The 14,518-nt window shown below is 37.2% G+C and overlaps 1 protein-coding gene across 22 annotated transcripts in view; it reads right to left on the minus strand.

Annotated features, from left to right (window-relative positions):
* Positions 1–14,518, minus strand: part of MYBPC1 (myosin binding protein C1) — a 94,587-nt gene that overhangs the window by 24,664 nt on the left and 55,405 nt on the right. For all 22 annotated transcript variants that reach the window (XM_043880861.1, XM_043880860.1, XM_043880857.1 and 19 more), the window contains 7 exons: positions 13,684–13,846; positions 12,479–12,585; positions 12,016–12,149; positions 6,222–6,381; positions 4,276–4,380; positions 3,115–3,303; positions 2,130–2,264 (listed from right to left, as the gene is read on the minus strand). In XM_043880861.1, coding sequence (XP_043736796.1) covers positions 2,130–2,264; positions 3,115–3,303; positions 4,276–4,380; positions 6,222–6,381; positions 12,016–12,149; positions 12,479–12,585; positions 13,684–13,846 — 993 coding nt within the window. The remainder of the gene's footprint in view (positions 1–2,129; positions 2,265–3,114; positions 3,304–4,275; positions 4,381–6,221; positions 6,382–12,015; positions 12,150–12,478; positions 12,586–13,683; positions 13,847–14,518) is intronic.

Below are 14,518 nucleotides of genomic sequence, written 5' to 3' on the forward strand. Positions count from 1 at the left end.
CGCAAGATCAGAGAGAAACAAAAACATCTTTTCACGTTGGAACGACTTGAGGGAAACAGAGAAAGAAATTGGTGTCCAGGGGTTGGGAAAGGAGTGTGCAAGTTATTTGATACATGAGGAAAAGTTTTCAGGAAGAAAAGGAAGAACCAGGGTGAAGGAAGAAAATGAAGAGTAAAATGGTGCAGGCATTAGAAAATAAAATAAAAACCAAGAGAAAGACAGAGTCCAAACCAACACACGATCTTATAAAAGAAAGAGTTCTCTTACAGAATAAAACCTGACGTATCTAAGCATCAAACACTACAGAAATTAGTCTGGAGGACAACAGCCATTAAAAGAGAATGGAGAATAGGGCAGCCACAGAAAGGAAGTAAGAAAAGACTGCAAGAAGAAAGATATACACGTTATGAAAGAACTTCCATAGAAAGCTAATTCCAACACGTTATGTGGCAAAATATATACATAATAATGACTGTGTACATATATATATGTATAGGGGTATACATATATATCTACACAGACCACACACAAAATTATGTAAAATACACTTCGTTGTATTTTATCTAAGGTGGGTAACATCAAAATGACAGCCATCTATCATTTTGCTGTATCTTCTTACTTTTTAAACCTATCAGAAAGAAAAGAGTAAAGAATTTGCTCTGTTTCATACATACACAAAAGGTTCACATTCAGCAGCCCCATCACATAGAAGACTGGGAAAGTCTGCCAGCAGGGCAGTATAAATAGCAGAGAGGAGGGCTTGGGGGGTGTTCCAAACAAGTGGAGGGGAATGGAATGGGAATAAACCATACTCTGAAGTGCTCAAGATTTTATTTGTTGCCTGAGTGACAATGCCCCCTCCCACACTGGGATAACTCTGGGAACTGTTTTCTAATTCCCCCCATTGTTGTTTTGGTTAGTGGATTTCTAAGCCCTGGAAAAATCAAGCACAGTGCTCTGTAAGTGAGTGCATGTGAATGGAATGGAGTGTTACCAAGATTCTCTACTTCCCCTTTCTCTTCTACCCTCCCGACCAACTCAGGTTATTTCCACAGGTGCTCCCATCCAGAGGCCTGGGGCTTCTTTTTCAGCAGTCTGCTCTTCAAAGAAGTTTCTTCTTCATAGACGTTTTCCTTCTGTTGACACTCCTGTTTTCTCAGATGTGCTCTGGAGTCTCTCTTTCATTCATGTAAGAGTCATGTTAAAGTTGTGGGTCCAAAGAATTTTCTTAAGAGGCTATCTTGGCCTCTCATTTGTCGGGATTTGAACAAGCTTCCCTGGTGGACTGTTTACCTACCCTCATCTACAGTGGAGCCTGAGTTTAGAGCTAGGGCAGTTTTATTCACCCATCTCCAAATCATGACATACTTGTCATGAAATCAAAAAATACAAGAGGCTTTTAGTGAACTGCACTTTTTTTTGGTTTTAGATATACTCTGGCCCATATTTTCTTGTGTCATTTTCTATTTTTTATTATTGCTATCAGCAAGAGGTTTTTTTCTTGCCAGTTTCTCTTCACCTCCTAAATATAAGCCATTAAACCATTAAAATTTTATACACTCATGTCCTGAGACAAATTACTGCCACTTGTCAAATCTATTTCTTACACCCTTTGGTGTAAGATTCTTTACTGATTCTTTAAAACACTGAAAGTTGTTCTTGATTATTCTTTTTTTTTTCCTGGAAGAAGGCAGGAATTGATCACCAAATAGTCAAATATATAATCTCTCCTTACCTAGAAATAAGTAGCTCTGCTGATAACTGACCTCTGCTCAAAATAGAGTTTAGCATTTCCAATTTACTTTATCCTAACTAGATTTTTATTTTGCTTTGGCACATTTTAATTCCACCAATTCAAGAAGAAGGGATCCCTGAAGTTTGGTTAGAATCCCTCCTCCTATGTTCTAGATCTATCGCGTGGTCAGATCTGAGAGCCCATCTGGATATTTTGGAGATCTCAAATGATTAATACCAATGAAGGGCTGAATTCTTATCCATCACAGAAGGATGACCTTTGGCTTGTCATTTTCAGTAGGCAGGAGAAGAATTCCCAAGAAAGAAACAAAAGAAAGAGGGGCATATCTCACCTATTGACGACGGTATTCGTTTGAATTATGAGTTGTACTTACTTCCTTCAAAGCAATACTCTAGCACATAGCCATCTAAACCTGCTGCGCCAATCTGGTCTGGGGGCCGCCACTTCATGGTGACCGTGGTGTCCGTCACCGAGTCAACGGTCAGGAGAGTAGGAGGGCTGGTTACAGCTTTAGAGAAAAGAAAGGCAGAAAAAGCCGAAACTATTAACTACAGAATGATGGCACAAGAACTGTGGTAAAATGGACTAGGATACAAATAAAAACGCACACAGAAGCCCCCACATCTTCATAAAACTCAGTGAAAACTTCTTGAGTTTATGCTGTATATATGGCCAGATCTGCCAGGCATGAAAAATATTTCAGAAATGCTGCCACACTTGCCCTCCACTTGGGAGGTTGGTGTGGGATTCTGGGAGGCCCAAGGCATTTGAAAAAAGTCAAAGTTTGAGATCTAATGATCTAGTGTAGATTTCCCATAACTTTTTAATTTTCAAGTGCAAGCTCTTCCTTCTATTGAAAATTACACTTGTCTTCCATAAAGTGGCAGAGACATCTTATCTCTTTCTTTGCCTTTACTGAATTGACTTTTTTGGTTCATAGATAACATTTATAGTGTGATTGTAAAGCAAAGAGACTAGCTTTCAAGTGTGCTAGGTTGAATATATCTCAATTTGTTTTAGTTATAGTGTCTATACTAAGGTGCTGGCTTATACTTTCAAAAGGTCAAACGAGGGTAGTCATGTGTCAACAGGCTATGTTTCCAGTGAGGAGGGGCAACAGAGCCACCCACAGCTGTCTTTGGAATTCCAGTAACAAATTCCAGGCCTACATTATGAAGGCATTCAACTCTATCACACTGTTTGTAATTTCTTAGACAATTGTCCCTAACAATTTCTAGTTTCTGGCTCTGGGACCACTCCAAGAAGCTTCTAGGTCTGGTTCAGTTAGAAGTCAGAAGATAGCAGTCACAACCTGGGGCAATGATTTTCATGACAAAGACACATCTCTCTTGACTCACCCAATGGAACAAAAGGCTTGGAGGGCATACTGGGCTTAGAGATGCCAACAGCATTGACGGCAAAGATGCGGACCTCGTAGGCCACACCTTCAATCATCTTCTTGGGCTCAAAGGTTGTTTCTTTGCAGAGATCGAAATTCAGCCTCATCCATCTGGAGCTTTGTTTCTTTTTCCTCTCGATGAAATACCCTGAAGGGGACACAAAATGGAAACAGGTTTTTCCTTGGCCTCCAAAAGTAAACTTTGTCAAATATTAGAATTCTCAAAAATTCTCAGTACTCTAAGTGAAAAACTCATACACTCATTTTCAACTCATCTTATTCCATCAGTTGTTTGAGAGAGATTATAAGGAATACAAATATTGACATCATGGGATATAGACAAAAATAAAAACACTAGAAAAAAGTTACAGGGGTGCTAGGAAGAGAAGAGGGAAAAGTAGAACACAGATACGTAGGCCAAAGAGATTTGTACAGTGACTTTGAGTCCCAGCAATGTAAGTAAGAAGGGGGAAATAACCAGTTTTGTAAGTTTCATTATTAGCAAGTAGAAAAATGTTCTTGTTCCATGGGGGAAGTAATTCTTCTAAGTATTTAACCCTAAATGAAACTGCTTCATAGACATAATTCTCTGGAACTGGGCATTTACTGACCAGAACAAAATTAGACTTATGGTTATTTCAAAATTAGATATTGAATAGAAATGTCAGAAAAGAGGACAGGAAGTCAGATGATATTCATCAGAGCTATTTAAATCTCAAGTACTTAAAGGACATCCCCCAATATATTTTAATTTGCATGGATATTTAAAGATTTTCTTCTAAATTCAGTATTTTATTTTATTTTTTATTTAAAAAAAAAAAAAAAAAAGGGACTTCCGAGGTGGTGTAGTGGATAAGACTCCAAGCTCCCAGTGTAGGGGACCTGGATTCGATACCTGGTCAAGGAACTAGATCCCACATGCTGAAACTAAGACCCAAAGCAGCCAAGTAAATAAATAAATATTTAAAAAAAAATATATATTTTTTTACCTTTCAATTTATTTTTTTAAATTAAAAATAAATAAATAAATTCAGTATTTTAAAGTGTGTTTTGTGCTAATGTGCATAAAGAGCACATCAACTCCATTGGCCATCCCACAGATGAACCAACACGCAGTTACCTAAGATTGGGGACCCTCCATCATAGAGAGGAGGCTCCCAGGTCATGATGCACCAATCATCTCCCACATCGGTCACATTTGGTGCCACTGGAGGATCAGGGATATCTGCAACATACAAACAAATAGAATGAAATAAAATAAAATCGACCAAAAGCACAAAGAAAAATATTCTTTGGAAAATATGTTTTAGGGTAATAATCACAGAAGCAATGCTATTTCTGATTATTTTTCCATGTTTACTGAAATGCACTGCCTAACTAGTTTAGGCATAAGGTCCTATTCCCTATGGAACCAGGGAAGGTGAGCCCAATACAAACACAAATGATGCCTCCAAATCCTTTAAGCTAGTGTCACGTTATAGGACCGCAGGAAATCCAAGACTCTTGTTGTTTGTCTTGAAAATGGCGACTAAGAAATTAAATTACTGCCTAAATATTGGTTGGGATTTTGTTTCTTAACTACAAAGTGAACTTCCAGCAGAACTAAATCAAGGACTAAGTATTGTACATTTTACATCAATTGGAAGATTCAAGATGTTGACTGGTAGAAATCCAAGTCAAAAATGGCAAGTTAGGGACTTCCCAGGTGGTCTAGGGCTTAAGCATCCACTTAGCAATGCAGGAGATACAGGTTCAACACCTGCTCAGAGAACCAAGATCCCGCAGTCCTAGGAGAAACCAAGCCTGTGTGCCGCAACTACTGAGTCCACACATCACAACGAGAGTCTATCCCACCCCAACGAAAGACCGTAACTAGAGTCCATCCAACCACAATGAAAGATCATAACTAGAGTCCATCCAACCACAATGAAAGGCCGTGCAAGATGCAACGAAGATCTGGCATGCCGCAGCAAAGACCCGACGCAGCCAAACAAATAAATTTTTTTAAAATGTCAAGTTACCATGTCTTCTATAGTTCAATATGTAACAAAGTGACCTTAGCTTTGGGTCAATTTGAAATATGTTTCTTGAGGGAAAACTAAAATGGAATGAAGAAATCATGAGATCTTGGTCTATCAGGAATCTGCTAGACTCATTTCACTTGGTTTTGGGGTCTGGAAAAAAGTATTTAGGAAGTCATCTAAGAACCAAGGCAGGTCTTATTCCTCTATGTGGAGTCCTGCCCCAAGGCCACAGGTGCTAGGCCTTGCACCAAGGCCACAGAAGTGGAGCCCAGAACCAAGGTCACCGCTGGAACTGACTGAGCCCCTTTGTAACCATCGCCAAACGCCACCCTGATGGTTAACTGTCAGCAGATTTCCTGATCCCAAAAGAAGCTAAAGTGCCCACCCTGGTAGTCACCCTATGGCGCCCTAACCAATCACCTAATGCCAACCGTCCAGCAGGAATTTGCTTTGTCTTGAGGCTATAAAAATTGGCTACTAACCCAAAAAAGCATTGAGTCTCCCTGGTCCGGCAGGAGATTAGCCCGTTGCACTTGCAGTGCCCCCATAATCTCTGCTCTTTGTTCTTAATAAACTCACTCCCTTCTGAAAAGCTGTTTCTGGAAATTCTTCGCCAACCTGCGCTTGCACTGCCTCGGCACTCTACAATGAATGTGATGCCGCAAATTATTCAACAATTGTGCGTCCGCGACTGTGGAAGACACTGAAGGGAGTGTGACCGAGAGAACTTGGTCAGCAACCCCAAAGTCTAACTTTAGCTATTCCTTCTTGCAACTAGTCCTCTAGGCAAGAAAAGAGATGAGAAAGGGGAAATAAAAAGGGAAGGAAAAGGAAGAAAAGAGGAGAAAGAAAAGAAAAAGAAAGACATATAAAGAAGTGGCAAAGACAGAGAAAGAAAGGCAGTGGTTTACAAAGTATAGCTATAGTGCGAGTTTCTCTGTCGGCTACCCAGAAAAGCTGAGACAACCAAAAGCTTGGAGAGTCTACCTAGGATCTAAGCACATCAGCTTGATTCTAGAAGTTTGTTGACTTGAGGACTTACCCACAACTTTAATGTTGATGCTTGCATGTGCTTCCCCGGCTTCATTTTTCAGATTTATGTGGTAAACACCAGAATCATCTTTTTCTGCTATGTCAATAACAAGAGTGGTGCTGTCAGGGTAATTTTCAGCTCTTATCCGGCCGCTGCCCTCCATAATAGCCTAGGGAGAAAGGAAACGCAATGTGGTATGACCTGTGCAAACAATAAGGACACCTCCAGTGCCTGGGTACTTAAGCTGGAAATGGTGCTAATGCCTGAAATGCAAGTTCCTAGTTTTATCCTCAACCAGCTCTAAGGACAAATGTATTGTCATCCCATTTCACACATCAGAAAATTATGGCCCAAGGCTGCCATAATTATGCCAAGAAAATTATGAACTGGGGTTTGACTCCCAAGTTCACTATCAGTTAACTCCTTAAAAAGAGGAAGTTGGAGGACCAAAAATATAAGCACAAAACAGTCATTCTAGGAGAAGAGTTTTTTTGTACATTAAACTAGAAGTATTTAAGCTCATATCAGAAACTAAATAATGATTTGTTCACTTCTTTAAATGTTTTGAAATTTTTAAATACTGAAATGGGTTGAAGAAGGACACAGTGGCAATTTCCCAATTTGATTTTTCCCTTCCAGTGGGACATGAAAGAATGAACATCTAATTCCTAAAGTAAAGACAGAGGGAAGCTGAGACTTCTATTATATTTTCTTTCTTTTCTTCTTCTTCCCCCTTTCCCCTTCTTATTTTCCTTCATTTCTCCCCTTCCTTCTTTCTCACACCAGAAATTTAAAGCAACATTACATTTTTTTGATTCCCAGGTCATATCTTCCATGCAACAATGGGCAGCCAATACACAAAGAGGAAAAACAGAGAAGGTCCAGGCAGTTTAGAACCTGGGTAATTTGCCACTAACTATTGTCACCTCTACTCTTTAGGGTCTGGATTAGGACTTACAAATCTTCAATAACATAAGATTGTGACAACAGTAAGAATATTTGAAGTGGCTTTCATGATTCTTATTTTATGATAAAACAAAATATCCTCATTTTAGCCAAATCCTTACTTTAAGATTGTAAAAGATGTTCTGCTCTTTTTTTTAATGTGAAAAGAAAAATGATTTACTTAGGGCAGTGTTATCTTATCCACTTCATATTTCCGTATTTTATTTTGTTCATTGTGCTATAATTTACATAGAGTAAAATTCATAGCTTTTAGATATATAGTGCATGAATTTTGACAAATTTCTGTGATTCTGTAACCAGTACCATAATCAAGATACAGACTATTTCCATCACTTCCCATAGTGTCCCCACACTCCTTGGCATTCAGCCCACTAAACCCTGGTCTCTGCAATCACTGGTCTGTTATTTGCCACTTTAGTTTCCTCTTTTCCAGAATGTCAAATAAATGGAGTCAAATACTTCAAGTGAAACTTTTTAGATTGATTCATCTTGCTGCATATATTATGAGCACATTTCTTTTAATTACTGTGCAGTTTTCCATTGCATATTCCATGTGCAGTTGTTTTATGTATGTACAAACTGTATCCTTATACAATTGAACTTTTGAGTTGTCTCCAGGTTTTGACAATTATAAGTAAATTTGCTATAAACATTCCTGAACAGGTTTTTACGTGGACATGTGTTTCATTTCTTTGGAGAAAATACCTAGGGATAGCTTTGTAGTTGTATGGAAGTATATGTTTAACTTTATATTAAAAAATATCAAACTCTTTTCCAAACTGGATGGACCATTTTGCATTCCAACCAGCAATGTATGAGACTTTCACTGTTCCATATCCTTGCCATTATTTGGTATTGTCAGTTTTTTTTTTTTTTAATGGTTTCTTAAAATGGTACAGTTTCTTTCACTGAGCATAATTATTTTGAGACTCATCCAAGTTATTGCACTGTATCACAAATCTATTCCTTTTTATTGCTGAGTATTATTCCCTTGTATGAATTTTGTTTATCCATTCACTCATTAATAGAATCTGCATTTTTCTCAGCTTTTGAATATTATAAATAGGGCTACCTTGACTATTTGTACTAGCAGGGTTTTTTTTTTGTGTGTGTGGCTTATATTGGATTTTAATGGAAAATCCTGAATGAAATTTTTGGCCAAACCAATACATCAATGATTATGCCAACTGTAAATAAAGACAGTTCTACTTGTTCCTTTCCAAAATGTATGTCTTTTACTTCTTTTTCTTGTTTGATTGCCCTGCTATAACCTTCAGTGCAATGTTGAATAGAAGTGGTAAGAGTGAACATCTTCCTCTTTTTTCTGATCTTAGAGGAAAAGCATTCAATCTTTCACCATTACGTAGGATGATAGGACTGTTGTAGGATTTTCAAGGATGTCTTTCATCATGTTGAGGAAGTTCTTTTCATGTTCTGGTTTTCTTTTTTACTAGAAATGAGTGTTCAATTTTGTCAAATGTTTTTCTGTGTCTATTGAGATGAGATCACATTCTTTCTCTGGTTTGTTAATATGGTGAATTATATTTATTTTTAAATGCTAAACCCACCTTTGCATTCCTGGGATAAGCCACCTGTGGATATAACACATTGTTCCTTTTATGTGCTTTTGGATTTGATTTGCTAGATTCTGTTTAGAACTTTTTTGTTCTATGTTCAGGAGTGATACTGACTTGTAGTTTTCTCTTTCTGTAATGTCTTTTTCTGGTTTTTCTGTAAGGATAATATTAGCCTTCAAGAATGTGTTGAGAAATATTCCTATCTTCTTTTCTTCAATTTTTTTCTAGAAGTCTATATTAAATTTATATTACTTCTTTATTAAACATTTGGTGGAACTATCCAATAAAGCCATCTACGTGTGGAATTTTCTTTGTGAAACATTTTAAACTACAAATTCCATTTCTTTAATAGATATAGGGATGTTCAGTACTGATTTAGTCATATTTCACAAATTCTGATATATAGTATGTTCATAAATATTTTCTGGAATAAGAAATGGCAACCTGCTCCAGTATTCTTGCCTGGAAAACTCCATGGACAGAGGAGCCTGGTAAACAGTTAGAAGCAACTGACCACATAAACATTGTCTGATTTTCCTTGTAATTTCTTCTTTGATCCATGAGTTATGTTTTTTTCTTTAAAAAAAAAAAACGGAAGCTACTTAGCTTCTAAATATTTAGAAATTTTACAAATCTTTCTGTTATTGTTTTCTAATTAATTCCATTGTGGTCAAAGGATATACCTTACATGACCTGAGTCCTTTTACATTTATTGAGACTTATTTATGGTCTATTTTGGTAAATTTTCCTGTGCATTTTAGAATAATGCCCATTCTGCTTTGTTTAATGGAGTGTTATATAAATATCAACTACATCAAGATGATGGACAGCATTTCTTAAACCTTGTGTATCTTCACTGATTGCCTGTCTGGTTCTATCAACTACGGAGAAAAAAGTATTAAAATCTCCAACTTAACCATTTTTCTTTGTGATTCTATCATCTTGGTAGCTGTTTTTCATTTGTCCCATTTGTTCTTTCTGCCTCTTTTTTTTTTTTTTTTTGCCTTCTTTCAGATTCATTAAATATGTTTCCATGATTCCATCTTATGTTCTGTGTTGGCCTATTAGCTATAACTGTTTGTTTTATTATTTTAGTGTTTCCTTTAGGGTTTATAGTATAGTCTACCTTTATGTGGTATTATTACATGTTTAGCAAAAGAAACTTACAACAGCATACATCCATTTCACTCCTTCTAATCCTTACTTCTGTTTCTCCCCTCCTGGTCTTATGTTTTCATTGTCATAAACTTTACTTACACTAATGTGTAAAGCTCCACAGTGCATAATTATTATTTTTGTTTAAGCCAACCAATTATCTTTTAAGATTTAAATAGTAAGAAAAATTCTTAAATGTTTATCCATGTAGGTACCATTTCTGGCGCTCTTAGTTCCTTTGAGAAAATGCTTTCATCTTGGTATCACTTCCTTTTTTAACGTAATATTAATTTATTTTTAGCTCCGCTTCATCTTCCTTGCTGCTGGAGCTTTTTCTGTTTGTGGTGATGGAGGCTACCCTTTAGTTGCATTGTGTGGACTTCTCATTGCAGTGGCTTCTCCTGTCTCGGAACATGGGTTCTAGGGCCTGGGCTTCAGTAGTTGTGGCGGATGGGCTTAGTAGCGCTGTGGCATGTGGGATCTTCCCAGATCAGGGATGGAACCCATGTCCCCTGCAATGGCGGGCAGACTCTTTACCACTGGGCCACCAGGGAAGCCCATTGTCACTTCATTTTGACTTAAGGACTTCTTGAAGCATTTCTTATACTGCAAGTCTGCTGGAGATTACTTCTTTCAGCTTTTGTATATCTGAAAATAACTTTACTTTGCCTTTGTTTCTGAAAATTATTTCTACTGAGTATAGAATTCTAGGTGACTGTTTTTTCCCCCCTTTAAATGTTGATCCACTGTCTTCTCACTTGCTTTGCTTCCAGAGAGATTAGCTGTCATCCTAGTCTTTGTTCCTATAGATTTAATGTGACCTTTTTCTCTGTCTCCTTTTAAGATTGTTTTCTTAACCACAGGTTTTGAGCAATTTGATTATGATGGTGTAAATTTCTTAATGTTCCTTGTGCTTGGATTTTATTGAACTTCTTGGATCTGAGATTTTATAGTTTTTATCAATTTGAAAAATTTGGGGCCATTAATTCTTTATATATTTTTATGTCCTACTCTTTCGGGACTCCAATTACACATAGATTTAACTTCTTGAAGTTGTCCCATAGCTTAACAAAGCTCTTTTTTTTCTCTCCAAAAAACAGAAAAGGAGGAAATAGTCTCCAACTTCCTTAAAAAACAAATTGCTTTTGTAGAGCAGCTTTGAGTTCCCTGCAAAATTGAATGGAAACATACAACGAGTTCTCATATAATCCCTGTTTCCACACATACACAAACTTTCCCACTATTGACACCCCCACCAGAGTAGGTACATTTGTTACAAAGAATGAACCTACACTGATACAAGGTTATAACTGAAAATCTATTGTTTACATAGACTCTTCCAGTTGTACATTTTATGGGTTTTGAAAAACCTACAATGCCATATGGGTTATGTGGGTCATAATGTCATATGGATCATAATGTCATGATGTCAATGTTACAATGACAGGTATCCATAATTATAGTATTATATGGAATAGTTTCACTGCCCCTAAAGCATTTAATATAGGAAGCTACAGAATCACACTTGAGCTGGCTCCACTTGACCACTCCAATCTTATTGATTATTCTCCTTACTCACTCTGTCCTGGCCATACTGGCTTTCTTTTTATTCCTCCAGAAGGTCAAGCGCATTTTCTCTTGTTCTTTGCTCTTGCATTGACATCACCTAGACATTTCTATGCTCTTATATTCACATAATGGTTCCCTGTTGTCATTCATAGAGGCTGTAGATGATCCATGCAGTCACTTACTAATCATATTACCTTGGTTTTTTTTTTTTAATCTTCATAACACTCATTACTATCCAAAGGGACTTTATTTATTTAATAATTCATTATCTATATCTCTTCCACTCCATTCTCTGATACCCATTAGAAGGAAAGATAGAATCTCATTCACAGCACATAATAACACTCATTTGCTTATGTTCACATAGTAGGTAGTCGGAAATATGAAAAGCAAATGAACAATTAGTATATTTGCCTAAAAATCAATGATCTTTATTTGCTAAAGTAATTATAACTTTGCCACACATTTATTTGCTGCCTTCTTTCATCTGACTTATGGAAGGAAGGGAGTAGGGGGTGTGTGTGTGTAGAACAAACCTTGTCTGCTCGGCTCCAGATGGCTTTAGGAGGTGGTTCCCCACTGATGGGAATCTCTAGACGAAGCTTATTTCCTGCAATTACCGTCACTGTATTGTCAGCACCAAGACCATCCAGGTTGATCTTAGGTGGATCTAGAATACGAAACATGGCCTTTGTCATCAGACATTTATTTCCACGTGATTATACGGGTTAGGTCTTGTCTAGTGTTAAACACTGGTAATAACCAATATTTTATTTGGTCAAAAAGGATATAAGAGGAGTCAAAGCAGTCGGTACCAGTACCTTGCAAAACTATTTCATTGTTAAGTTCTCTTAAGAATCAACTATTAACATTGTACCTAGCGGTTAATACCAATTCATGTATTTTTCTTTAAATGTCACATTTTGAATATAATTCCAAGGTAAGCAAACCCAGAAAAACAAGAATACAACTCTGAAATGATTTCTTTTATCTACTCACCAATAACATGAACTTTGGCAGGCAAAGTAACAGAATAGGCATCTGGTGTGAATACATAATCACCTTCGTCCTCAACCAGAGCATTGGCTATCACTAATTTGTGGATTCTAAGGAAATGAAAAAACATATTTCTAAGACTGTGCAGAGATTCAGACTGTTTAAGACCCAAACTGAGGAGACACATGGTTTTATCTTAACTTGCTTAGTGCAGCCTGCAGAGAGAGTGATAATAATGTGAATACTTGACTAGCCTATTTTTTGAGCCACATTCAGTATTTATTTTGGGCTATATGAAACCATCTCTACAAATACAGCCTGTTTACTATGCAAGAATCTCTTCTGCCTTTAAAAAATTTCACAGCTTAAAAAAGAATAGAAGATAACATCTCACTGATGCCACTCTAGGATTCAAGAAATTACCAAGAATAACCTTGACTTTGGTTTTTTTATGCAAACCTAAGAGCAATAGTTCTTAAAAAAAAACAAAACTGAGGCATAGTTGATATACAGTATTCTATGTTTCAGACATAAAATATAGTAATTCATAATTTTAAAGGTTTTACTCCATTGATAGTTATTAAAAAATATTGGCATAAGAACAGTAGTTCTTAACTTCATTGGCATCACGAACCAGTGAATATCTGATGGACACAATGGCACCTCAATCTGGAGAAAAACAAGTATTTTTGTACACAGAGAATCTGCTTACAATTTCAGAGGATTTTGGGGGGCTCCTGAAGTTCATAGGCCTCCTAAGAATCCATGGATTCAAGTTTAAGGACTCTTGGACTTGCCCTTCATCTTTGCTAGATTCTGGAATATTAAGCAACCTCCCCACTAGCGAAAAAAAAAAAAATGTGGAAAGATCATGTGACATTTATTAGTTAGGGACAGTGAATCCAATTTGACCAGTTCCTCAACTCGAATTCAATATCATTCTTCTAAATTCATGTTTATATGGAAGGACTCAATCAATGGATTCCAAAATAATACAGCACCTCACTGTGAGGTGCAGGTACCAGGTCATGAGTAAGACATGATGTACAGCAGAGAAATCACCGATTCTTGCTATTTGGAAGCAAAAGACCAGAAATAGATACTCTCCCTATGACTACTCTTCAAACAGCCTTACCAATCATCTAACTTAGGAAGTAGAAGAAGCCAGGATGGGGACAGCCCTCCAGGGATCGCCCTAACTTGTTTACCTTCCTTTGTGAACAATCTTTAGATGGTCAGTCTCCTGAACAGGTAGGCCATTTTTAGTCCATTTTCCTGTTATGTTCTCAGATACTTCACACTTCAAGCAGATTTCTTTTCCAAGGTTTACAGTCTGATCAGTCAGAGGTGTCAATATCTTCAGAGGTTTTACTGCAGAAATAATAGATAGCTATAAGTGCCAAATCCAAATTTCAGACAGGCCAAGATGGTGTTGTTTCACAGTTTCACTATAATGCTTGTTTTGAAAATGAGCATTTGCTCCAATGCAACTGAAATATTCCAAGACAATGAGAGCATAACATACATTTCATGTTTGATTATCCATGATTTTATTCATGAGAAAGACTAGAAGAATCCAGAAAACTGCACCCAGTTGAACTGAGCCAGATAGGATTGTGCAGAACGCACACATACACCTGAAATATCGACCAGTTACTTTAGTTCACCCTGTGAAATGAGCCACAACCATGCACGCCTGAGACTACAACTCTCCCAATTTCAGATAACCTCCTTCCACTGCCTCCAAGAGCTCACAAGCTGCAATATTTTTAACCCCACTTTCACGAGCAAATTTCAGATCTTTTTCAAGGTAAAGTGCCATATTTATGGAAATATTTACTAGACATGTGTAAAACTGTGCCACTGATTTTTTTTATTAGGTTCTTACCATTTTATTTTATTTTGGCTGCACCATGCAGCATGTAGGTTTTTGGCTCCCAGACCAGGGATTGAACTTGCGCCCCTTGCATTGGATGTAGGAAGTCTTAACCACTGGACCATCAGGGAAGTCCCTCATTTTACTTTTTAAAAACTGGGTCCCTG

Source organism: Cervus elaphus, chromosome 22 (assembly GCF_910594005.1).
Source record: "Cervus elaphus chromosome 22, mCerEla1.1, whole genome shotgun sequence".
Taxonomy (NCBI): domain Eukaryota; kingdom Metazoa; phylum Chordata; class Mammalia; order Artiodactyla; family Cervidae; genus Cervus; species Cervus elaphus.